The 25,707-nt window shown below is 51.0% G+C and overlaps 1 protein-coding gene across 1 annotated transcript in view; it reads left to right on the forward strand.

Annotated features, from left to right (window-relative positions):
* The window catches only part of CHRNA7 (cholinergic receptor nicotinic alpha 7 subunit), a 115,926-nt gene that overhangs the window by 67,470 nt on the left and 22,749 nt on the right, over positions 1-25,707 (forward strand). The window contains exon 4 of the mRNA XM_060259935.1: positions 6,922-7,031. Coding sequence (XP_060115918.1) covers positions 6,922-7,031 — 110 coding nt within the window. The remainder of the gene's footprint in view (positions 1-6,921; positions 7,032-25,707) is intronic.

Below are 25,707 nucleotides of genomic sequence, written 5' to 3' on the forward strand. Positions count from 1 at the left end.
AGTTCAGTTCCCCTGGAGAAAACGGGCTGCTTTGGTCTATGGCCGGTTGACCAAACTTGCTTAATGTAAGAGCCACGTGGCGTAAACATCAAATGTTGGGGAGCCGCAAGACATGAACTGTCAGATGTTTGAGAGCTGCAAGACACAAACGCCAGATATTTGAGGGCAGGCAGGCAAATAGATGGGAGAGGGAGAGATGGAAAGAAAGCAACTTTAAATTGAAGTACATTTCCCAAGATGCCAGCTGGCTTGGCAAAAGGATTTAAAGGGAGAGATGACTTTCTATGCCAGCCGACAGGGCAGTGGGGGACTTAGAGAGCCGCGCAATATGTGCGAGAGCTGCATATGGCTCCCGAGCCACAGTTTAGCCACCCGTGGTCAAAAGCATTCTACCGTGCTGAGGTCTCTGCCCTCCCTGTGTCCTGCTGCCCAAATCTCCAGCTATTTCCCAACCTGGATCTGGGAAGCCTAAAAATGAAAGCCATAAGAGAAGCCATGTTGGATCAGGCCAATGGCCCATCTAGTCCAACACTCTGTGTCACATAAGAGCATAAGAGAAGCCATGTTGAATCAGGCCAATGGCCCATCCAGTCCAACACTCTGTGTCACATAAGGACATAAGGGAAGCCATGTTGGATCAGGCCAGTGGCCCATCCACTCCAGCACTCTGTGTCACAGAAGAACATAAGAGAAGCCATGTTGAATCAGGCCAATGGCCCATCCAGTCCAACACTCTGTGTCACATAAGAACATAAGAGAAGCCATGTTGGATCAGGCCAATGGCCCATCCAGTCCAACACTCTGTGTCACATAAGAACATAAGAGAAGCCATGTTGAATCAGGCCAGTGGCCCATCCAGTCCAAAACTCTGTGTCACATAAGGACATAAGGAAAGCCATGTTGGATCAGGCAAATGGCCTTTCCAGTCCAACACTCTGTGTCACAGAAGAACATAAGAGAAGCCATGTTGGATCAGGCCAATGGCCCCTCCAGTCCAACACTCTGTGTCACATAAGAACATAAGAGAAGCCATGTTGGATCAGGCCAATGGCCCATCCAGTCCAACAGTCTGTGTCACAGAAGAACATAAGAGAAGCCATGTTGGATCAGGCCAATGGCCCATCCAGTCCAACACTCTGTGTCACATAAGAACCTAAGAGAAGCCATGTTAGATCAGCCAATGGCCCATCCAGTCTAACACTCTGTGTCACACATAAGAACATAAGAGAAGCCATGTTGGATCAGGCCAATGGCCCATCCAGTCCAACACTCTGGCACACAGTGGCCAAAATACCCCAGGTGCCATCAGGAGGTCTGTCAGTGAGGCCAGGACACTAGAAGCTCTCCCCCTGTGCTCCCCCCAAGCACCAAGAATACAGAGCATCACTGCCCCAGACAGAGAGTTCCAACAATACAATTAAGATGTTTCAATCAAACCCCTTCCAAGCTGTTGCTTAACTCTATGAGAAATCCAGAACAAGAAGCAAAGTTTGTGCAATACCTTTTGGGGGGGGAGGGTGGGGGGGAAGGAGGAGCAAAATGACCCAAGCTCCTCTCCCAGTTTCTTCCATGGACAATGGAAGGCAGGAGTTTACCCACACCAGGCAGGGTAATCTGAGAAATTCCTGGAGATTTGGGGGTGGAAGATGAGGACGGCAGGGTCTGGGGAGGGGTGGGACATGGAGAATGAAAGTAAGATTGCCAGGTCTGACTCCAGAAATATCTGGGGACTTTGGGGGTGGAGCCAGGAGACTTTGAAGGTGGAGCTGGGAGCTAGGGTGTGACAAGCATGCTTGAACTCTGAAAGAAGTTCTGGAAATCACATTTAAAGGGACCGCAACGCCTTTGAAATGCCTGCCCTCCATTTGGAATTATGAAGGTTTGGGGCACCTTATTTTTGGGCTCATAGAATTGGACCCCCTGGCCCAATCTTTGTTGAAACTTGGCAAAGGCGGGGGCGGGGGAGGGTGGGTTCAGGAGAAGCACTGGATGCTATGCGGAAAATTTGGTGCCTCTACCTCAAAAACAGCTTCCCCAGAGCCCCAGATACCCAAGGATCTCCATAGGGTATAAAGGAGTGCCCAGCGGACATTTCCCTCCCCCCCAGCTTTCCGATGACCCTGATGCTGGGGAAGGGCCTCCAAACCAGGGGATCGGCAACCCTATTCCAAAGCCACCATTTTCTCCAGGGGAACTGATCTCTGTTCGCTGGGAATACACTGTCATAGTTGAAGATCTCCAGCCCCACCTGGAGGCTGTCAGCCGTTAGTACGAGCAGAAGGGGCAGGATATACACACTACAGGAGTGGCCAACGGTAGCTCTCCACATGTTTTTTTGCCTACAACTCCCATCAGCCCCAGCCATTGACCGTGCTGGCTGGGGCTGATGGGAGTTGTAGGCAAAAAACATCTGGAGAGCTACCGTTGGCTACCCCTGGACAAAGCAACAAAACTTTAAATACATTCTCCCCAGCTGCTGGCTGGCTGGCTTGGCGAAGCGATTTAAAGAGAGAAATGTCTTCTCCAAACTGGCCGGGGGGGCTTCAAGAGCCACACTGTAGGTGTGAAAGAGCCACAGTTCGGCCAGCCGTGGTCTAGAGACTGGCAGCCCTAAGAAGAAAAAGGCAGCTGGTCCCCACACTCTGGAGGCTTGACACTGGAGATAGGAAGCTGGTGAACCAACTGCCCTCACAAGGCTTTCCTCCCTGGCCACAGGTTAAATAGGCTGAGGGCCAATTGACCCCAGCTGTACAACAGGCAGGTGGTGGAGCTCCCAATTCTTGCTGCCCTGGCTAGGATCCTGCCAGGAAGCACCTCTTGGGATATTCGCAGGGGTGGCCAATGGTAGCTCTCCAGATGTTTTTTGCCTACAACTCCCATCAGCCCCAGCCATTGGACATGCTGGCTGGGACTGATGGGAGTTGTAGCAAAAAAACCCCATCTGGAGAGCTACCGTTGGCCACCCCTGGGATATTGGGTGCAGAGAGCAAAGTTTTGCCCAGTCGTAGAAGCATGAACCTGAGTGCAATCAGGGGTGGAATTCTAGCAGGAGCTCCTTTGCATATTAGGCCACACCCTTCCGATGTAGCCAATCCTCCAAGAGCGGACAAGGCTCTTTTTTGTAAGCTCTCAGAGGATCGGCTACATCAGGGGTGTGTGGCCAAATATGCAAAGGAGCTCCTGCGAGAATTCCACCCCGAGTGCAGTAAATCAACTGCCCAAGAAGTACCATTTTGCAAAAAATGAAAAGAAAAGAAAAGTCATCTGATGTTTCTTCAAGTAGATCCTGCAGCTGAAAGAAAGAGAGAGAAAAGCCTGATCTGAAGAATACTTTCCTTATTGCAAATGAGCAGTTTCCCCAGCATCGTGTGTGTGGGAGTATGAGAGCAGTTCCTCTACAGGTGAGACCTGCTGAGGCTTGGGTCTCCATGTAGGGTTGCCAAGTCTGATTCAAGAAATATCTGGGGACTTTGGGGGTGGAGCCAGGAGACATGGGGGCGGAGCCAGAAGTAAAGTTGTGACAAGCATCATTGAACTCCAATGGGAGTGCTGGCCATCACATTTAAAGGGACGGCGCACCTTTTAAACGATTTCCCTCCATTGGAAATAATGAAGGATAGGGGCACCTTCTGTTGAGGCTCATAGAATTGGACCCTGCAGTCCAATGTTTTTGAAACTTGGGAGGTACTTTGAGGAGAGTCACCAGATGCTATGCTGAAAATGTGGTGTCTCTACGTCAAAAAACAGCCCCACCCAGAGCCCCAGATACCTACAGATCAATTTTCCATTATACCCTATGGAAATCAGTCTCCATAGGGAATAATAGAGTGCTCAACAGACCATTCCCCCCCTTTGCTTCTGATGACCCTGAAAGGGGAGGACCTCCAAATCGGGGGATCCCCTGCCCCCACCTGGAGATTGGCAACCCTATCTCCATGGAAGGCCATGTGAGGAGTGTGAGAAGACAAAGGGAGACAGAGGAGGGAGTCAGAGGGCAGCTCCTAGGTTAAGACAAAGAGAGGCCATTACCTGGAGGCTGGCAACCTTGTCAAGTAGAGAGCCAGTTTGGTGTAGTGGTTAAGTGCGTGGACTCTTATCTGGGAGAACTGGGTTTCATTCCCCACTCCTCCACTTGCACCTGCTAGCATGGCCTTGGGTCAGCCATAGCTCTGGCAGAGGTGTCCTTGAAAGGGCAGCTGCTGTGAGAGCCCTCTCAGCCCCACCCACCTCACAGGGTGTCTGTTGTGGGTGGAGAAAAATATAGGAGATTGTGAGCCGCTCTGAGTCTCTGATTCAGAGAGAAGGGCAGGGTATAAATCTGCAATTCTTCTTCTTCTTCTCCTCTTCAGCCATTGACTTTGGCTTCTTGGGCTCTTCCTCTGAGAAGGTGGGGTCACTGAGATGCTCAAAGAGGGTTGTTTCACCGCTAAAATCTGGAGGGGGCGGGGTTGGATGACTGATTAAGGATTGTGGATGATTGAATTGGGGAGAATTCCAAAATTTAACATAATCACTAGGCTCCCACTGTAACATCTTGTTTAGTTGCATTCAGTTTGCAGGTCATAAGAACATCAGAAGAGACCTGCTGGATCAGACCAGTGAGGGTCTATCTAGTCCAGCATCCTGTCTCACACAGGAGCTGACCCGTTCCTCTTAAGGGCCAACAATAGGGCATAGAGGCATTCCCCTGATGCTGCCTCCTGACTCTGAGATTCAGAGGTTGACTGCCTCTGAATGTGGAGGTTCCCTCGGTCAACATGGCTAGCGAAAGGGAAAGGTCCCCTGTGCAAGCACCAGTCGTTTCCGACTCTGGGGTGACGTTGCTTTCACAACGATTTCACGGCAGACTTTTTACAGGGTGGTTTGCCGTTGCCTTCCCCAGTCATCTACACTTCCCCCCAGCAAGCTGGGGACTCATTTTACCAACCTCGGAAGGATGGAAGGCTGAGTCAACCTCGAACCGGCTACCTGAAAACCCAGCTTCCGCCAGGGATCGAACTCAGGTTGTGAGCAGAGCTTAGGACTGCAGGACTGCAGCTTTAACACTCTGTGCCACATGACTAGTAGCCACTGATAAATTTCTCCTCTTACGAATCCTCCATGAATCAGTTAATTAGTAATTGGCCCTGTATTGGTTTGCAACCACTAGTCTTTTTGAGCGAATCCCCACTCTGCCATAGAAGCTTGTTGGGTGACCTTGGGCCAGTCACACAATCTCAGCCTAACCTACCTCACAGGGTTGCTGTTCCCAGGATAAAATGAAAAATTCTGTGAGCCACTGTGAGTCTCCTTTGGTGAGAAAGGCAGGGTATAAATATCTAAATACATAAAAATGAGGTTGTGTAATTGAGTCATCTCCTTTTAAGAGTTAACTGTTCCATTTAAAATGCCTCCCCCCCATAAGGACAGGGAAATATAAAACAGAGAATAATTTTCACCATAGGCATTTTTCTAGTAATAGCCCAACGTCGTTCCTTTCGGAGAAGCGAATTTGAGCGCGAGTCTTATCAGCACAGAGAGATTCTTTCGGCAAACCAGCCTCATACGTTTCTAATCGGTTATTACAGTTTAATCATTTCCCGCTCAAAAAGGGACTGCCGTTATGGCTCTAAAGAGAGATGTAATTGAAGGGAACGCACAGACTTTTAAAAATACTGCTATATTCCAATTTTATGCTTGAGATGGCATGAACTATTGGCCACAAACACATTGAAATTCCTTTCAGAGCCTCCTATGTGTAAGTGGGTGGTTGGGAGGGAGGGGGAATTTTCATGTTTTCAAAATCCAGTCAGGGAAAGTACGGCACATTGGGCGGCGGGATGGTGTCTGGGGAGGGCAGTAGGGGCACTAGCCTCCAAATGGTAGCTAGAGATCTCCTGGGATTACAATTTACGCAGGTGACCGAGATCAGTTCCCCTGGAGAAAATGGCTGCTTTAGAAGGCGGGCTCTAAGGCATAATACTTCACGGAAGTCTCTCCCCTCTCCAAACCCTGCCCTCCCACAAGCTCCACCCCTGAAATCTCACTCAGGCTCTACTCCCAAAATGTCCAGATATTTTCTAATCTGGAGCTGGCAACTCTTGAGGGTGGGGTTTAGGGAAAGGAGGGACTTCACATGATCCGCCCTCCACATCAGCCATTTTCTCCATGGGAACTGGTCTCTGTCATCTGGAGCTAAACTGCAATTCTGGGAGGTCTCCAGGCCTCACCTGGAGGCGGTGTAAATAAAAAAGAATACCAAGTATCGTAGCTGCAAGATTACTAAATACACAATAAAGAAACAATATCAACATTCTTCAAAATGTCAAAATTCATCCTAGAGGTAATAGTCAGCAATAGTCATGAAGCAAAAGCCCGTCAGTATATTCATACAAAAGTCCGAAGTGTCTTCAAAAAGTCCGTTTAAATTTTCAGACACAGTCTCAGAAACAGTTCCTAAGGGAAATGCTGAAAAGAAGTAAACAGTCCTTCCTCCATTACTTGGGGTATCAAACCCTCTGTGGTAAGGGTTACTTCTCATACATTCCAGATCCCATTGTCAATCTTTCATGTGTAGCTTTCTCCTGTGGTGTTTTGTAGTCCCACCTGGGGGCTGGCAATCCTTTCCCCCCATGGATAAACACAAAACTGGTACAGAGTTTTATCTCTTTTTGTCTCCCAGGCGTTCAGAGTGGCACACACATTTCTTCCTTCCTCCATTTTCTCCTCACAAAGGTCACTCAGAGTGTTTTTTTTCAAGCGAGCCGGATTTCGAACCCTGGCCTCATTAGTTGTCCACTCTTATTATGCTGTACTGAATCCCAATGTCTTCGGGGGTGGTGGTGGTGGTGGTGGGAAAAGTTAAACTGCACGCAATTCCCAACTGAACAAGGTATTATTAGTAGAAAATTAAATTAATCCCTTTTTTTTTTCTCTTGTCAGTATTGGACTGACTATTATTTGCAATGGAATATGTCTGACTACCCCGGCGTGAAGAACGTACGATTTCCTGATGGCCAGATATGGAAACCTGACATCCTTCTATATAACAGGTAGGCACACACAAACGAGAGAGAGAGAGAGAGAGAGAGATATTGTTTCTTCCGTGTGGGACAGAGTAGCAAACTCACTTCTGGTGCAAAGACCTATATCCCATGATTTTATTTATTTATTTATTCGACTTGTACCCCGCCCTCCCCGCCGAAACAGGCTCAGGGTGGCTCACATTAAGAGGTCACAAGACCAATATTATTAGACAAAAGATAAAAATACAAGTGCATCATAAATAAAACATATACAAAAGGAAAGGTCCCCCCGTGCAAGCAAGCACCAGTAGTTTCCGACTCTGGGGTGACGTCGCTTTCACAATGTTTTCACGGCAGACTTTTGACGGGGTGGTTTGCCATTACCTTCCCCAGTCTTCTACGCTTTCCCCCCAGCAAGCTGGGTACTCATTTGACCGACCTCGGAAGGATGGAAGGCTGAGTCAACCTTCGGCCGGTTACCTGAACCAGCCTTCGCTGGGATAGAACTCAGGTCATGAGCAGAGAGTTCAGATCACAGTACTTCTTCTTGACCACTCTGCACCACGGGGCTGCAAAAACATACAAAACAATTAGATAAAACAATGGAAGGAGCTTATAGAGCTGATATATTGACGTATTAAAACTGTATTAAAGATGGCGGATACTACAACTCCATCGATGTTTAGAATTTTATTATTCAAGTATTTCTGCTGGATGTCCTGTAAGAAAAAGATCCCCAGTCACAATATGAAGTTTGAGGTTGACTAGATGGATTGATTTCTGTCTTTCTATTGCTGCCGATTTGAATTCAAAAATGCCTGGTGGCAGCACGCCGTTTTGCAGGCCCTGTGGAACTGTGAAAGCTCTCGCAGGCTCCTAACCTCCTCAGGCAGTTCATTCCGCCAGGCAGGAGCTGCAACAGAGAAGGCCCTGGCTCTAGTCATCTTGAGCGTGGCCTCTTCAATGCTGGGGATCGAGATCAGGTTTCGCGACCCCGACTGAAGTGCTCCCTGGGGCACGTGTGGGGAAAGGCGGTTCCTAAGGCATGATGCGCAAACAGGAAGCTAGACTGCGCAGCTCCGCTCAGGCAAAGTTGTGTGCAACACCTAGAGCTTCTCTCCCTGTATGTTACAGGGACCGGAAATTGGTTGCATGGTCATGCGCAAACAGAAATGCAAGTGGGAATACCGTAAGTCTGACGCAGCACGTATACGATCTGTGAGAATGTCTATATAACCTGAGCTCTACGAACTGCACTGGCTCTAGACTGACTACTGAATGAGACCCAAGGTTCTAGTACCTATCTTTAAAGCCCTAAATGGTAGGGTTGTCAGGTCTGTGTTGGAAAATGCCTGGAGACTTTGGGGGTGGAGCTGGGAGAGGGCGGGGTTTGGGGAGGGGAGGGGCCTCAGCATGGGACAATGTCCTAGAGTCCACCTGTCAAAGCAGCCGTATTCTCCTGCTGGGGAGCTGATCTCTGCCAGCTGGGGATCAGTTGCAAAAGCGGGAGATCTCCAGGCCCCATCTGGAGGCTGGCAACCTTAAACATGGAAATTTTGCTCTGGATCCAGTCTTCAAGCTCTCCTCTTGGGAAGAACTGGCCATAAGGAGACAAACCAACAAAGTGGCTGTAGAAACAGGTAATAACTCTTGCGCCTAAAAGAGAGGAAACCACACCTGCACATTGGCAGCATATGCACTGTAAAAGGGGCTTTGGAGGGTCTACTGTCTGGCATTATACTCTGCTGAAGTCCCTAGATGTTGCACATGAGAGCCAGTTGGTGTAGTGGTTAAGTGCGCAGACTCTTATCTGGGAGAACCGGGTTTGATTCCCCACTTCTCCACTTTAAGCTGCTGGAATGGCCTTGGGTCAGCCATAGCTTTTGTAGGAGTTGTCCTTGAAAGGGCAGCTGCTGTGAGAGCTCTCTCAGCCCCACCCACCTCACAGGGTGTCTGTTGTGGGGAAAGAAGGGAAAGGAGATTGTAAGCCATTCTGAGACTCTGTCCTTGAAAGGGCAGCTTCTGGGAGAGCTCTCTCAGCCCCACTTACCCCACAGGGTGTCTGTTGTGTGTGTGTGGGAAGGTAAAGAGACTGTGACCGCTCTGAGACTCTGAGATTCAGAGCGTAGGGCGGGATATAAATCCAATATCATCATCATCATCTTCTTCTTCTTCTTCTCTCCTCCTAAACCTTGACCTTCCCAGACTCCACCCCCAAATCTCCAGGAATTTCCCAACCTGCTGGAATGGTTGGAGTTGGCAACCTTAATTACTCTGCTTCAGCTTGCTCTGCTAATGTGTTGCAAAAAGATCCTTGCAAAAAAAGAGCACAAACTTGTCCTTTAACGGCCTGATATTATTAGTGCTATAATAATGCTTTCATCGCAGCCTTAATTACAAAGGCACATTTCATTAGGGAAAGAGGAAGTGAAAGAAAGCACTTAATTTTTTCCCCCCATTCAACATAATTCAAGTCTATCCCAGAAATGTCGTTTCCTTAATCGCAACAGCAGCCGTTGCCTGAAGAGACTTAACGGGGGCTAATAAATATGTATCTCATTTGTGAACTCGGAAATCTCATTAGCCCTTAATAAGGCTTCCCACAAAAACAATTTGTAGAATGGCCCCCAATCTGGACGCAGGTGAGATTATAAAAATCTGCGATTTATACAGACAGGGTTGGCGGAGGACCAACTATTATTTTGGACACAGTTTATTAGAGGCCAAAATGCCACCCCCCCAAAAAAAAGAAAAAAATTCAGCACCCTTTTAATGGCTTATATGACTTACCACATTGTATTATAATCCCAAAGGAACCTGCTTCATGTATTTGCAATTATTGATTTAATTTAGTTATTTGCACACCTTTTTTGGTAGCAGGAACTCCTTTGCATATTAGGCCACACCCTCTGATGTAAAAAAAAATCCTCCAAGAGCTTACAGGGCTCTTAGTACAGGGTCCAGGGATAGAATTCTAGCAGGGGCTCCTTTGCATATTAGGCCACACACCCCTGATGAAGCCAACCCTCCAAGAGCTTACAGGGCTCTTAGTACAGGGTCCAGAGATAGAATTCCAGCAGGGGCTCTCCTTTGCATATTAGGCCACACACCATTGATGGAGCCAATCCTCCAAGAGCTTACAGGGCTCTTAGTACAGGGTCCAGAGATAGAATTCTAGCAGGGGCTCCTTTGCATATTAGGCCACACACCCCTGATGTAGCCAATCCCCCAAGAGCTTACAGGGCTCTTAGTACAGGGTCCAGAGATAGAATTCTAGCAGGGGCTCCTTTGCATATTAGGCCACACCCACCTGATGTAGCCAATCCCCCAAGAGCTTACAGGGCTCTTAGTACAGGGTCCAGAGATAGAATTCTAGCAGGGGCTCCTTTGCATATTAGGCCACACCCACCTGATGTAGCCAATCCCCCAAGAGCTTACAGGGCTCTTAGTACAGGGTCCAGGGATAGAATTCTAGCAGGGGCTCCTTTGCATATTAGGCCACACCCCCATGATGTAGCCAATCCTCCAAGAGCTTACAGGGCTCTTAGTACAGGGCCTACTGTAAGCTCCAGGAGGATTGGCTACACCAGTGAGGTGTGGCTTAATATGCAAAAAAAAAGCCCTGGTTATTTGCTGCATTCAGAGTCCTCCTTTTTCCCAAGTGGGAACCCCAAAGCAACATACATTATTATCCCTCCTTCATTTTATTCTCTCAACAACCCTTTGAGGTGGGTTAGGTTGAGAGTGTGTGACTGTGCCAATGTCTACCGGCAAGAATGCGGAATTTGAATGCAGGCCTTCCAGATCCTAGTTTGACAGGGTAACCATCAAACCACTCTGTCTTTATTTTGTGTCTTTGCATTCTTTTCTGTGGTTTCCGTTTCTTATCCGGAACAGCAGCTGTCCCCCCAAAAAATGCTGCCTGCTAAGTTACAGACACACAGGACAGCAATTATAGGCAGGTAACTAACACACCAGAGCCCCATGGCGCAGAGTGGTAAAGCTGCAGTACTGCAGTCCGAGCTCTCTGCTCACAACCTGAGTTTGATTCCGGCAGAAGCTGGGTTCAGGTAGCCGGCTTGAAATTGACTCAGCCTTCCATCCTTCCAAGGTCAGTAAAAGGAGTACTCAGCTTGCTGGGGGGAGAGTATAGATGACTGGGGAAGGCAATGGCAAACCACCCTATAAAGAGTCTGCTGTGGAAACGTCATGATGTGACATCACCCCAGAGTCGGAAACGACCGGTGCTTGCACAGGGGACTACCTTTACCTTTTTAAAAAACTAACACACGTGGCAAATGAAGTCCGAAGAACGGCATTCCTTCAATTGTTGTCTTGGTTTTTTACTGGACAAATTAAGATCAGCCTCGGTGTTTTCCAGTTCATGTACTTATTTGTCGGAAAACAAGTCCAAATCCCCTTTTCAGCAACTGATATATGCAAAAAAGCCTCTTGGTAATCCGTGATCGTCTTAGCTGGATCAGGGCAAATGACGTTGCGCCACTGTGTGCAGCTGCAATACGAAATAATGTGAAAATAAAAGAGAGACAAGCGCTAAAAAAGCAGGCATATGTAACTTTATATGTGCTATTAATCATGGTTCCTCCCACACGATCTTTGCAGAATGAGCAGTCTCCGAAGTAGCTAACGGAAGCAAGCAGAATATTTTTTTAAAAACCCCACACATAAAAGAGCAATTTAAACAGATTTATGGTTATTAGTGGGGAAATCATTGTCTCTTATTATTTAGGCATAACGTTGACCGAAAGTGCGAGATGCTTACAGTGCAATCCTAAACAGACTTACACCCATCTAAGCCCTCTGATTCCAGTGGGCACAGGGTGGTTTAACTCTGCCTAGGTTTGCACTGTCAGCACCCATAAAACGGCCGACTGATAGCGTGGAAAATGCACAGATCTCTTACAACATGCTAGTTCAGCCTCGGTTTGATAATGGAACTTTACAATGACCATCTCATTGCAAATCCTTTTATTATTTTTTTTGTAGCCTCTTCTCGTAAAAGCTGAAAACAAGCAATTAACTTGATGGCAAACAGGGCTTTTAGGATTTATGTGGGGGCTCTGACCCCTGTAGCCTATGCCAGCTCAATCTCATCAGATCTCGGAAGCTAAACACGATCTACCCGGGCAAGTACTTGTAAGGGAGTTCTCCTTGGAATACCAGGAGTGGGAGGCATAGGCAGCTGTAAGAAAGCCCTTTCTCTGAACACTCTCCATTTCCCAGTAGGGGTTGCCAGAAGTTGCCAAGACTTCCAGGCACGAGCCCATGCACACACAATTTTTAAAACCAAAAATACAAAAAAAGAGAGATATTTATACGGGGAAACAATGGCACGCATTCGGAACCACTGGTGGAAATTGGAAGAATTCTGGACGGTGGGACTTTTTTTGAACAGGAACGCAGTTCTGGCTGGCTTGGTGTTGGGGGTGCGGCCTAATATGCAAATGAGTTCCTGCTGGGCTTTTTTAACAAAACCGGTGTGAAATAATGGTGCCATCAGGGGGTGTGGCCTAATATGCAAATGCTTTTTCTACAAAAAAGCCCTGTGCAAAACAACAGTGATGTCAGGGGGTGTGGCCTAATATGCAAATAGATTCAGGCTGGACTTTTTTGTACTTAAAAAAGCCTTGCTGGACGGTATCAGCTCCTGACTGTGAAATGTGAAGGAGTGCCGTAGCACAGTGGTTTTCGGCATGGCGGTCCACAAATCCAAACTGACTTGGTATGTTGACCCCTCCGAAGCTGACTCATGGTTGGTTTGACCACCCTAAGCAAACTATTGCCTTAGGTCCCATCTAGTTCAGCATTCCATTTTCTGCAGTGAGAAACCAACAAACATCACATAATCTCCAGGTGGGGCCTGGAGAACTCCTGGAATTAGAACTGATGTCCAGCCTACAGAGGTCAGGTCCCCTGGAGAAAGCGGCTACTTTGGAGGGTAGACTCCAGAGCACTAGACCCTGCGGAGACCTTATTCTCTACTCTCCCCAGGGTCCACCCCCAAATCTCCAGGCCAGAGTTGGTAACTATGGGTGATGCTCTGTGTAGGCTGGGCACCGGGTTGTGTAGAGCTGTGATTCTGAGCATGAAACCTCGAGAATCAGCCAGAAACCTGATGCAAACCGACTCAAGAAACCCCCCCCCCCCACAATATTGCAAGACCAACAAAATGAGTTTCGAAGGACAGAATCAAAGCCGAATCAAGACAGCAAGCCCGTATCAAACCATGGGAAGACGCAGAAATGCATAAAAGTAACGGAAAAGACAACCCTGGGAGTTTTAAAAAGTTGGCTTCCAATATTCTCGTTTACTCCTGAATATTACTTCTGACTATCCCGCTGTACCTTGCATTGGTCAGGGTATGGCTGGAATCCTGTGTGCAGTTCTGGAGGCCTCACTTCAAGAAGGATGTGGACGGAATGGAGCAAGTGGAGAGGAGAGCAAGGAGGAGGATCTCCAAGCTCTAGGACAGGGGTGGGGAACAGTGGCTCTCCAGATGTTTTTTGCCTACAACTCCCATCAGCCCCAGCCAGCATGGCCAATGGCTGGGGCTGATGGGAGTTGTAGGCAAAAAACGTTTGGAGAGCCACTGTTCCCCACCCCTGCTCTAGGAGGAAAGGCTGATGGACTTGGGAATGTTCAGTCTGGAGAAGAGGAATAACAGAATCATAGAGTTGGAAGGGACCTCCAGGGTCATCTAGTCCAACCCCTTTCACAATTCAGGAAATCCACAGATTTGTTGTTGTTCTGTCGCACAGTGAGTCTGACTCCTTGCGACTCCATGGACCAAGTCATGCCAGGCCCTCCTGTCTTCCACCATCCTCCGAAGTCTGCCCAAATTCGTGTTTGTTACATCAGTAACGCTCTCCAGTCATCTCATCTTTTGCCGTCCCCTTCTTCATTTGCCTTCTGTTTTTCCTAGCATCAGGATCTTCTCCAGGGAGTGCTCCCTTCTCATTGGGTGGCCAAGGTATTTGAGCTTCCACAGATACTGCCCCCTAAATTCACAGGATCCTCATTGCTGTCAGATGGCCATCTAGTCTCTGTTGAATAACCTCCAAGGAAGGAGAGCCCACCACCTCCCAAGGAGGAAGCCTGTTCCGCTAAGGAACCGCTCTAACGGTCAGGAAGTTCTTCATAATGTTGAGCCAGAAACTCTTTTGATTTAATTCCAACCCATTGGTTCTGGTCCTACCTTCTGGGGCCACAGAAAACAATTCCACCCCATCCTCTATAGGGCAGCCCTTCAAGGACTTGAAGATGGTGATCCTATCACCTCTCAGCCACCTCCCCTCCAGGCTAAACATCCCCAGCTCCCTCAACCTTATCTCATAGGACTTGGTCTCCAGACTCTTCAGGAGGTTGAAGGGGGGACGCGGTTGCTCTCTTGAAGTATTTATTTATTCATTTATTTATTTAATTCGATTGTTAGCCTGCCCTTCCTGTAGAACAGGCTCAGGGCGGGTCGCATCATTAAAACAACCAACAATAAAAGACCAATTTAAAATATATAAAATCTAAAACTGCAGAGTGACAATAGAGACTAAAATGGCAGGTTCTGCCTCACAGACATGGCCTCTTGTCCAGGTCCAGCAGATTTTATAGTACTGGGATGGAATGAAGGGGAGAGGCTGGTAACAAGTGAAGGGCCGTCCCTTAGAGGAGGGCAGGAACCTCTTCCTGTTGGCAACAGAGAAGAGGACACACAATAGTAGGTTTAAATTAAGGGCAGGAAGGTACCGGCTGGATATTAAGAAGACTTTTTGATAGCAATAATAATAATAATTTTTTATTTATATCCCGCCCTCCCCACCTAGGCAGGCTCAGGGCGGCTAACAACAGGTTCAATAAAATTATACAATATACACTAAGTTTAAAATAGCATTTAAATTATACAATAATTTAAAACAACAATATCTAAAACCATTCCAATTATCTAACCATTCCATAATTTAACAGCAGCGGTGATGTTCTTGTTCTTGGCGCTATTCTATTCATTTACACAGTGGCGGAGGTCACTAAATAGGATCAATTTGGTGGATTGAACAGCCATCTTTTTGTCAGCCATCTACGAAGGCCTGCCTAAAAAGAATGGTCTTACAGGCCCTGCGGAATTGGTCCAGATTCCGCAGAGCCCGCACCTCCTCCGGGAGCTGGTTCCAGAGGCACGGAGCTGTAACAGAGAAGGCCCGTGCACGGGTGCTCTGTAGTTTTACCTCCTTTGGCCCAGGGATAGTCAGCTTGTTCTTCCCTGCTGACCTCAGTGCTCTCTGGGGTTCATATGGGGAGAGACGGTCCCTCAGGTAGGCAGGTCCTCGACCATATAGGGCTTTAAAGGTGATAACCAGCACTTTGTAGCGAACCCGGTATGTAACTGGCAGCCAGTGCAGCTCGCGCAGCCCCGGCTGTATATGCTCCCATTTCGGGAGTCCCAGTAACAGCCTGGCTGCTGCGTTCTGCACTAGTTGCAGCTTCCGGGTTCGGCACAAAGGCAGCCCCATGTAGAGGGCATTGCAGTAGAGTTGTTCAGCAGTGGAATCAGCTCCCTAGAGAAGTGGTGAGCTTCCCCTCTCTGGCAGTCTTTAAGCAGCAGCTGGACAAACACTTGTCAGGTGTGTTGTAGGCTGATTCTGCATTGAGCAAAGGGTTGGACTAGATGGTGTCTATGGCCCCTTCCAACTCTGTGCTTCTGTGATTTGTGGGATTTTGGGGAACTCTTTTCCCAGTATCCGGGAAAATCCTTGATACCATCTGGAAAAATCCCAGATACCATCTGGGACCCCCGAGTCTATCTGGAAAATATTTCGTTTATTTCCGGTCCGAATATATAGCCAAAAAACCAACAATCCCTTATTGATAAGGGATTATTGGTTTTTTTGGCTATACATTCGGACCGGAAATAGCCGAAAGCGCATCCCTGCTTCTGTTAACACAGAAGCGTGGAGGAGGGTGGAAGTAATTATTTCAAGTGTTTTCTGTGTTTATCCGTACAGCAGTAGATGAAAGAGCATCAGTAATGGTCCTGCGATGGGGAGAGAAGTGGTAGTTCTGTACAAAGCCCTGGTGTTCTGTCTGACATCCTCGACTCTCAAAAACCTGCTCGCGGGGAGCCAAGAAACTACAAAGAGTTATTTGCCCCCCCAGTCGAAAGAAGAGACAGACACATGTGTTGGGTTATAACCGGGCCGCTTTATTAAATCAATTAACCTGTAAACTCGGCAGGGATAATGCCTGACAGAACAAGCCCTGGGGTCACCCCTTGACCCCGCCTTGTCCTAAGGGCGAGCACCCCTGCCCCCAGCACAAACCCGCCGTAATTCGGGTTGTAACTGAGCGGCCAGGCCCCCAGCCATTCTTCACCTGGGCCAGCATCGATCCCCATGGAAAGATCCGCCCAGGTGAGGCTACCCGTGGTCTGCATTTCCCGCACTGAGCCGTTTAGCCCATCTGCGGTTCATACAAACCACCAGCACCACTGGTGCTAGGCCATAGGGTCTCCCCTGCAAAATCCTGTGGCCAAAACATCCCCCTGCCAGCGACCTAAAACTGCATAAAAAACTCTGGGACCTAACACTATAAGGCAGTACAAGGTAGGCGAAAAACAACTCCACATGGGCCAATTATGTGAAGAAGAAAAAATTCCTACCTGGCCCCCCAAAGGGGCGACCGGTCGAAACCTGTACTGCCTAGGGCGGGTGGGCGGGCAGAGAGCCAGCGAAGACGACGAACACTCTGGGCGGAGCCAGGGCTTATAAAGCCCTGACCACGCCCACCCCCTATAGGACAGCTCAAGAAGCCAGGCTGTTCCTCGCTTCTTCCGGGGGGGCAAAGACGGCCCCCAGCTTAATCGCGGGCGAAGCCGGCGCAGCTGGGAAGGTGCCGAGCCTTGCCCCCCCAGTCGAAAGAAGAGACAGACACATGTGTTGGGTTATAACCGGGCCGCTTTATTAAATCAATTAACCTGTAAACTCGGCAGGGATAATGCCTGACAGAACAAGCCCTGGGGTCACCCCTTGACCCCGCCTTGTCCTAAGGGCGAGCACCCCTGCCCCCAGCACAAACCCGCCGTAATTCGGGTTGTAACTGAGCGGCCAGGCCCCCAGCCATTCTTCACCTGGGCCAGCATCGATCCCCATGGAAAGATCCGCCCAGGTGAGGCTACCCGTGGTCTGCATTTCCCGCACTGAGCCGTTTAGCCCATCTGCGGTTCATACAAACCACCAGCACCACTGGTGCTAGGCCATAGGGTCTCCCCTGCAAAATCCTGTGGCCAAAACATCCCCCAGCCACCGCCAATGCCAAGCCTCTGCTTAGGCATTAGCGCCCCACCGGACGGCCCAGAGCCGACCGCAAACCCTGCCGAATTTCCTCCAAAAAGGCCCGGTTGCCCAACTCCGACAGGTGGACACCATCCGGCCTATACAGGTCAGCTTGATCTACCCGTATGGCCGGATGAGGCAAAAACAAACCCAAGCCGCCCTCCATGGCTACCTGAAGAGCCCTATTAACCTTGCGCCTCGCGCGCTCAACCCCCCCAGGTGAAAGGGCATACCTCCACACCCTGCGTGGCAGAATAGCTGACCACACTAAAAGCACCCCCGGCCATCTCCGTCTAATCTCACGGAGATCAGCCAGGGCCTGCTGCGAGAGCGCCTTCCCTCGCAACAGCCCCAGGTCGTTCCCGCCCAAATGAACGACAAGTATGTGTGGAGGCCTGCCAGCCCTTTCCCTGAACAATAGGGGCATGATTCCGGGCCAACGTAGGCCCCGCCGTCCCAGCCACTCCACGACGGCCCAAGCACTGAGCCCAAGCTGGGTACCAACTGAAGACCGCCGAGCTTGATGGGCAGCCCAGAATACCATGCTGTGCCCACAGATGAGAATACGCCGTCTCTCACCCCGAGCCACAGCACCTGAAAAGACAGAATAGTGTTAAACGAATGAATCAAAACCCGTAGCGCCCAAATTCAATGACCACTACTAGGCCACCCATGGGCGCCCTTCAGGCCAACAACGGGCGCACATACGTCTTAAATGCCGCCGACCGCCATCTCCCAATCCTCCGAATGGTGGTTGGCGTGTAACCCATTGAAGCAGCTGTGGAGGCTGCTCCAATGCGGAACGAATGTGTGCCAAATTTGACCCCCTTCAAGCCGATGGCACTCAACGCTCGACACGTCACAGCCCAAAACTGAAACTTGGTGAGAGGGGACCCATCCTCGTGCCGGAAAAAGGGGCCCTCCACACAGCCCCGTAGCTGAATGTAGTGTGTAACTGCCTGCACCGGACATAACTCCGGTACCTCACACTTACCAATTGTTATGATGGACCCCCGCTGCCTCTGGTCAGTCTTGGACCGCCGAAGCGTCAAAATGATCTGCCCCTGAACCAATTTGACATCCCCGGCTTGCAGCGCCCTGCGCGACGTATCGGTCTTGGCTTGCAAAACTAACTCACTAATGCGCAACGCGCCAAAAAACGCCAACAATGATGCCGCGTGAAACAACGCAGCCTCAAAAGGAGAGGAACAAATAACAGGCCAGCACCCAAACAACCCCTTCAAAACAGCAGGGGAAATGGGCTGCCGATTATCAAAACGTGGGCCACGCTCCCTGGCCCACCCCTCCAACATCTTCCTAATACGGAAGTCTGACGTATTATCCACAAACCCTTGGGCTTTACTCAAAAAGGCCAAAGCAGCCAGTTGGCCCCTAATAGTCCTAAGCCCCAAACCCCTTTCCTTCTGGGAAACGCTGAATTGCATAATGTGGGCCGTGGGAATCGGCCAGCAATCCGGCAAATCAGCGGCCCTCCTGAACTCCCAGAATTGGCAAGCCGCTCTATTATATGCCCTTCTGGTGCTCGGCGCTAATGCCAACTGAATGGCCCTACCGGCTTCGGCTTCCCAAGCTGCCATAGGTCCCATGGCATCCGTGCCGGCCGCGGGTCCGCTTCTGGGGCGAGCTGCCGAAAACGCTCCATCTGTTGGCGAGATAGAGCGTCCGCCACCCCATTGCAGACACCGGGTACATGCCTTGCCGTGAACAAAGTGTTCAACTGAAGGCAACGTAGCGTAAAGGCCCTCACCAAATTCATCACCACTTTGGATTTCGAGGTCAAGGAGTTGATAACATGTACAACCGCCATGTTATCACACCAGAAGAGCACAGAATGGTTGGCGAGCTGCTCACCCCATAGCCAAACCGCGACAAGGATAGGGAAAAACTCCAAAAATGTCAAGTCCCTAATGAGCTCGCTATCCAACCATTCCGCCGGCCACTGCTCCGCACACCAGTGCCCTCTGAAATAGACTCCAAACCCAGTGGACCCTGAGGCGTCGGAGGAGATCTGAAGCTCGGCTTCGATCTTCAAATCCTCCCTCCAAAAGGAAACGCCATTGAATTCATCCAGAAACCTGACCCATACCTCCAGGTCCGCCCGCATGCCGGCAGAAATGCGAACCCTATGGTGGGGGGAGCGCAACTGGCACATAGCGTCACAAAGACGCCTCAAGAAGGCCCTGCCTGGTGCCACAACTTTGCAAGCAAAGTTGAGGTGACCAACCAACTGTTGCAGGTCCAACAACGAAACCTTGCGCCTAGCCATCAGTGTAGCCAACCTAGCCTTGAGGTCGGTTACCTTCGCCTCTGGCAGTCGAGAAGACTGGTTGAGCGTATCCAGCTCGATACCCAGAAAGGTAAGCACCTCACAAGGCCCTTCCGTCTTCTCGTGTGCCAGGGGCACCCCCAGCTCATCGGCCAGCCCCTGGAAGGCACATAGCAACCTGCCACACTGCCCAGTACCCGGAGGACCCACGAAAAGGTAGTCATCAAGGTAATGCGCAGTGGCCGAACACCCAGTCCTGTCCCGCAAGGCCCACTCCAAGAAGGAACTAAATCGCTCAAATGCAGCGCATGATATAGAGCACCCCATGGGAAGGGCACGATCCATATAAAATCTGCCCTCAAAACAAAATCCCAGGAGCTCAAAATCATCGGGGTGGACTGGCAAGAGGCGAAATGCCGACTTAATGTCGCATTTCGCCATCTCCGCCCCCACCCCACAACCGCGCACAACCTTGACCGCCTGGTCAAAGGAAGTGTACCTAACCGAACATAGCTCCTGTGGAATAGCGTCGTTAACCGACGCCCCTTTGGGGTAGGACAAATGGTGTATGAGCCGGTACTCCCCGGGTGCTTTCTTCGGCACCACTCCCAAAGGGGAAACCCTCAACGCCGGGACAGGCGGAGCGTCGAAAGGGCCAAGGACTCTGCCCTCTTCGCACTCCTTGCCGATCTTAGCTCGAACAATATGCTCGAGACCAATTACAGACCTAAGGTTGGACGCCAAATAAGGGGCCCTAGGCCCCTGAAATGGGATCCTAAAACCAAATGCAAACCCGTCGCTCAAATATTGCCCGTCGGCCTTACGTGGGTACCTCCTCAAAAGATTATTGAGTACCCTCAGCTGAATGGGGCTGGGACCCTTTACCAGGAGGCTGCTGCCCTGTACTGCCTCCGCCGGGACGCTTGCCCCCTCCCCTAGGCTTTGCTCTGCTGCATGCGGACATAGCATGCGGCCCGCTACAGAGCGGGCACTCATGTTTGAACCTACAAGGCTTCCTAGGGCACGCTCCTTTGGAAGCGAACTCCCAACAAAGCATCCGGGTTTGAACCGGCTGGCCCGCCGCTGGGCGGGCCCCTGTAATCTGCAGCTGCTTGTGAACCAAATGTCCGCTGTCGGACCTGTCCCCTGTATTCGGCTTGGCCGGCGACATCAGCTGCAACCAGAGCTGTTGGCTAACTTGATCCCAAGGCAACCCTGGATTGACCGCCGCCCTCATTCGGAAAGCTTCATCATATTGCAGCCATGCTGCACCTACGAAGTCCGAATAAGCCCTGTACACTATATCCATGTATTGAAACAGGGCGGCGGCCCTTGCCGGCTGAGCCCGGGCGATGACACCCGCATAAATTAGAAACCCCGGCAACCAGTTTGCCCAGGTTCTATCCACCTTCCTGCGCTTAAGTTTTTCTTTCTCCTTTTCGTCGAGCTCATCCTTGCTTTTCTTTTCGAGCTCACGATACAGGAGGCTAAACACATCAACGAACTCTCCACGCAAAATTTTGTCACGCGTGGCGGTCGTTAGGTGATCTCCCAACGGCAACAAAGTATCGCCAAATGGGAGCGCATGGCATGGAATGCTAGAGTAAGGAACGGGGGGGTAAAACCACCCCCCGCCTGGCCCCCTGGGCCACAACCCTTGCCACTGCGTATATTGCTGCCCACCCCATGGCAAAACCCCTGACATAGGTGCCACCGTCGCAGCCGCAGAGGTAGATGGGGTAGCCTGCTGGGCTGGTGTCTGCGGACCCGATCCGCTTAAACTAGCAGCCCCTAAACCCTGCCCCTGCACCACAGGACTCTGCAGGGGCCAGGCCCAAGGTGACCCCGAATCCCAAGGAACGGTGGGTGCCCCAGGTTGCCCTCCGCCCCAAACCCTGCTCCCCATCACTGGAGGGAGGGGTGGCGTCTGCACTGGTCCCCATGGCCAATGTGGTGTCTGGTGCAAAAAACACTTACCAGCCTCCAAAGAAGGACCCGGACCATCCGGAGTGCGGGGCAAGCCGTCCCCCGAGCCGCCGCCAATCAACTGCTCCCCCGACGGTCCCTCACCAGGATCCTCCTCTTCATCTAACTGCTGCGCAGGATCAGGTGCTGCCGTTCCGCCCTGCAACGCAGACAAACGGGCCAGCATCTCTGCCTCAAACATGGGTCGCTTTGACCGCTCCGAAGCGCGGCGGCGACCCTGCCAAATCGGGGCCCCTGCAGCAACCCTCTGCTGCTCCAAAGCCTCAAGCTGCTGGATAATGGCCAATCTAACCCGCTCCCCTGAAATCTGCCCCACATCAGGCTCAGGTTGCCCACCCCGGCCCCTGGGCGGGCGAGCCGGTTGTTTGCCCTTAGGCTTCCCCGAACCCTTTTTAGACACCATGTTAGCCAACTGATACGGCTAACTACAAGGCCAGACAAAGATGGGAGCAAACACGAATATCAGACCCCCAAAATTAATCTCCGCACTTGCAGCTGCTAAAATAAACTCCCAGGCAATGCCCTTCAGCGCTGCCACTAACTGCCAACTATGACAAACCCCAAAAAGACAGCCACCCTCGCCCGTCACTCCAATGCGCCCTAAAATGGCCGCCCCAAGAAGAAGTCTGCCCAGCCCTAAAATGGCCGCCCAGCAACAAGCAATCTCCCCAGCGCACGAGGCTCCACCAAAATGGCCGCCGCGCGCGCTCCGTGGAGCACGAAGCTCTGGACCCCAGGCCTACAGCCCGCCCAAAATCAGCCGCCGCTCGCGCTAAAATGAAGTAGCCGCCGCACGCGCTGAAGGGGCCAAAGTAGAGAGGGGGGGGCGGGCAAAGAGATGTACACCCCTGCACTATGCACTCGCCCTAAAATGGCCGCCGCGCGCGTCTCGTGCAGAGCACGAGGCTCACCAGGGGCCTAGAGCCGCCCCAACCGCACAGCCGCCGCTCGCGCCGCGGGCTTCACTGACAGCTGCCCTATAACACGCTGCGGCCCGACTGCAAATCACCGCCTCTAAACACTCCCCAGCGAGCCCGTGTAAGCAATCAGCCTCCCCCCGTAGCCAAACCGCGAAGCCCGTCTCCTCTAAACAGGCACGATCCACCGCCGACGGAGCTGCTCTGCTTCCGTGCCGCTCTGACGACCCAACGACGTCTCCCCGCTCCAAGGCCTCAGCCACCACCAGGCAACGACCCAGGCTCTCCCTCAGAGAGCCAGCGAAGACGACGAACACTCTGGGCGGAGCCAGGGCTTATAAAGCCCTGACCACGCCCACCCCCTATAGGACAGCTCAAGAAGCCAGGCTGTTCCTCGCTTCTTCCGGGGGGGCAAAGACGGCCCCCAGCTTAATCGCGGGCGAAGCCGGCGCAGCTGGGAAGGTGCCGAGCCTTTTCAATATAAAACAACATGCAAATCACTAAAGAGCGCTTGTGGTCTTCTCTCAGAAGTTCCCCGGCCTCCCGCTGCGCCTACTGGGCAAATTGGCACTCAAAATGGTGTTTTGCATTCATGCCTGTCCGCGCCCATTTATCTCACAAGAGCCGGCCACTGCGCGAGAACAGATATTTATGTGCTGGAGAGAAGGGCTCGCCTGGCGACCGAAGCGGAGAGGAGGATTAAGCTCGACAGCGTGTTTGGATATTCCCGGGTCACTTGTCATTTTTGTTTCCGGCCTCTCGTTCGACCAGCCTGGCCCAATTCCCATTGACAGAGCCGGTGGTCGCAGAATGCCATGTACCTCTTTCCGCTGCAATCTAGTTGGTAGCTTTCCGCTGCAATCTAGTTGGTAGCTGCAACAGAAATATTAAGGAGCAGCCTGCATAACATATGACCTCCCAAACCCAGGGCTTTTTTTGTAGCAGGGACTCCTGGAATGGCCTTGGGTCAGTCATAGATCTCATAGAGGTTGTCCTTGAAAGGGCAGCTTCTGGGAGAGCTCTCTCAGTCCCACCCACCTCACAGGCAGCATTCCCGCTAAGCTGAGTTAGCGTGAGCTAGCTCACAAATTTTTAGCCTCCAGCTCTCACATTTTAGACTGGGGAAGGCAATGGCAAACCACCCAGTAAAAAGTCTGCCGTGAAAACGTTGTGAAAGCAATGTCACCTCAGACAGGTGGGGTAGGGCTGAACCCCCTCAGGTAAGCTCCTCTGTTAACCTCTCACAGCCCAGGAAGCTCCCACAAGATAATCAGCCCTACCCCACCTGCCTGAGTAGGTATAAATTAGCAGAGATATAAACTTTATAAAAGAGACAAACACAAAGATCTTTTTAAAAAAACTTAAAACATTAGCACTTGTTGGTCTTAAAGGTGCTTTCTTTGTATCTCTCCCATGGGATCCAGGGAACTGGGAAAGAAGCTCTAGCTCTTTCCTTCCTTCACTGGGGGGGCCAGGAGGGGAGGAGCCTCAGCCTATAGAAGCCAGAGAGGCTTGCCTCAGTAGCTCTGCTGTGCAACCAATGGAGAAAATAGAGGCTTTGCTCTGTAGCTCCTGAGTGATTGAGCAAGCCTTGCAAAGCAAGCTGAGACTAAAAAGGAAGCAAGAGAGAGGGGAAAGGAAGCAGATGACAGCCAGTTGCTCGGGGGCCTGATAGGAGCCCTCCGGGGGCCTGATTTGGCCCCTGGGCTGCACCTTTGACACCCCTTCCCCAAGGGGCTGCCGTTAAGTGGGCTGCATCTTGACGGCATTTAACACAATTTTCCAGCCCCCAGATTATACCCCATTTTGCAGCAATTTAAAATACAGTTAGAAATCAGCCACATCAAAAGATTTCCTAGGAAGCAGTATGCTCTGGGCTAGACACTACCACAGGGGGCCTGGCTGCATCATATCGTCTCTGAAGTTGTTGGAGACGGACTTCGGGGGTAGCTTCAGAGGGCTTCTACTTTCCCTTCCGCTATTCAGCTGGTTTCCATAGCAGCATACCCCTTTTCATTGGTTTCCGGGCCCTCTTTTTTGACGGGATTCGAATGGCTGGAGATCAAACGCTTCTGCTATTTTACATGGCAGGTTGGGTGGGAAAAGCCGGCCGCTCCGCAGGTAGCAGAGCAGATCACTTGGTGATCCGCTTTCATCCCGGTTCTCCCCTAATGAGCGATTAGGGCTACGTTCCCGAGGGCGCTTACGGAGGAGCACGTCCCATTGAACTCAGCGGGGACGCACTTGCAAGTCGAAAGGCGTTTGAAGAACAGGTGGCAAACGGCTGACTTTGAATCGGAACACGGGGCCTCGGTGGGGCAACAATTCAGCCGGTTCCTCTCTTCGAGGCTTCCCTGCATTGTGCAGGGGGTGGACTAGATGACTTTGGAGGTCCCTTCCAACTCTATGATTACTGTTGATTTTATTTATTCGTATTTATTTATCTATTTGTTTCTAAATTGGACTTGTAAACCACCCTCCCCTGTACACAAAAGGCTCAGGGTGGTGAACAACAATCTGGGCTCTGGGAGGGGCCTGTTTTTTGAGGTAGAGGCACCAACTTTGCAGCATGGCATCCGGTGCCTCCCCCCAAAACTCCCTCCAAGTTTCAAAAGGATTGGACTAGGGGTTCGAATTCTATGAGCCCGCAAAGAAGGTGCCCCTAGCCTTCATTATTTCCAATGGAGGGAAGGCATTGAAAAGGTGTGCGGTCCCTTGAAATGTGACGGCCAGAGCTCCCTTTGGAGTTCAGTGATGCTCGTCACAACTTTGCTCCTGGCTCCACCCCCAAAGTCTCCTGGCTCCACCCCCAACGTCCCCAGCTATTTCTCGAATTGGACTTGGCAACCCTAAGGGCAGCCGCTCAACTGTTTTGGTACCCCCACGGTGGCTTCAATTCTCTTTGCCTCGCGTCTGTTGATGCAGCGCCTCCCTGCTGCCTACGGAGAAACCAGCTTAACCGCCTCCCTCCCCTCTCCAAGAGCGTCTCTTTTTCTTTAGAACAACTTGACTCCTGCTTTGTTCAACTGCTTCAGACCAACCGCTTGGACCTATCTCTTTTTCCGTTTCAAACACACCCCGAGCGGCCGATGCGCCAGCCACAGTTGCGGCTCCTCCCGCCAGCCTGCCGGATGATTAATGTGCTCATCGCAGGTGGGACTGACTCATAATGT

The sequence above is a fragment of the Heteronotia binoei genome, chromosome 19 (genome assembly GCF_032191835.1).
Source record: "Heteronotia binoei isolate CCM8104 ecotype False Entrance Well chromosome 19, APGP_CSIRO_Hbin_v1, whole genome shotgun sequence".
Taxonomy (NCBI): domain Eukaryota; kingdom Metazoa; phylum Chordata; class Lepidosauria; order Squamata; family Gekkonidae; genus Heteronotia; species Heteronotia binoei.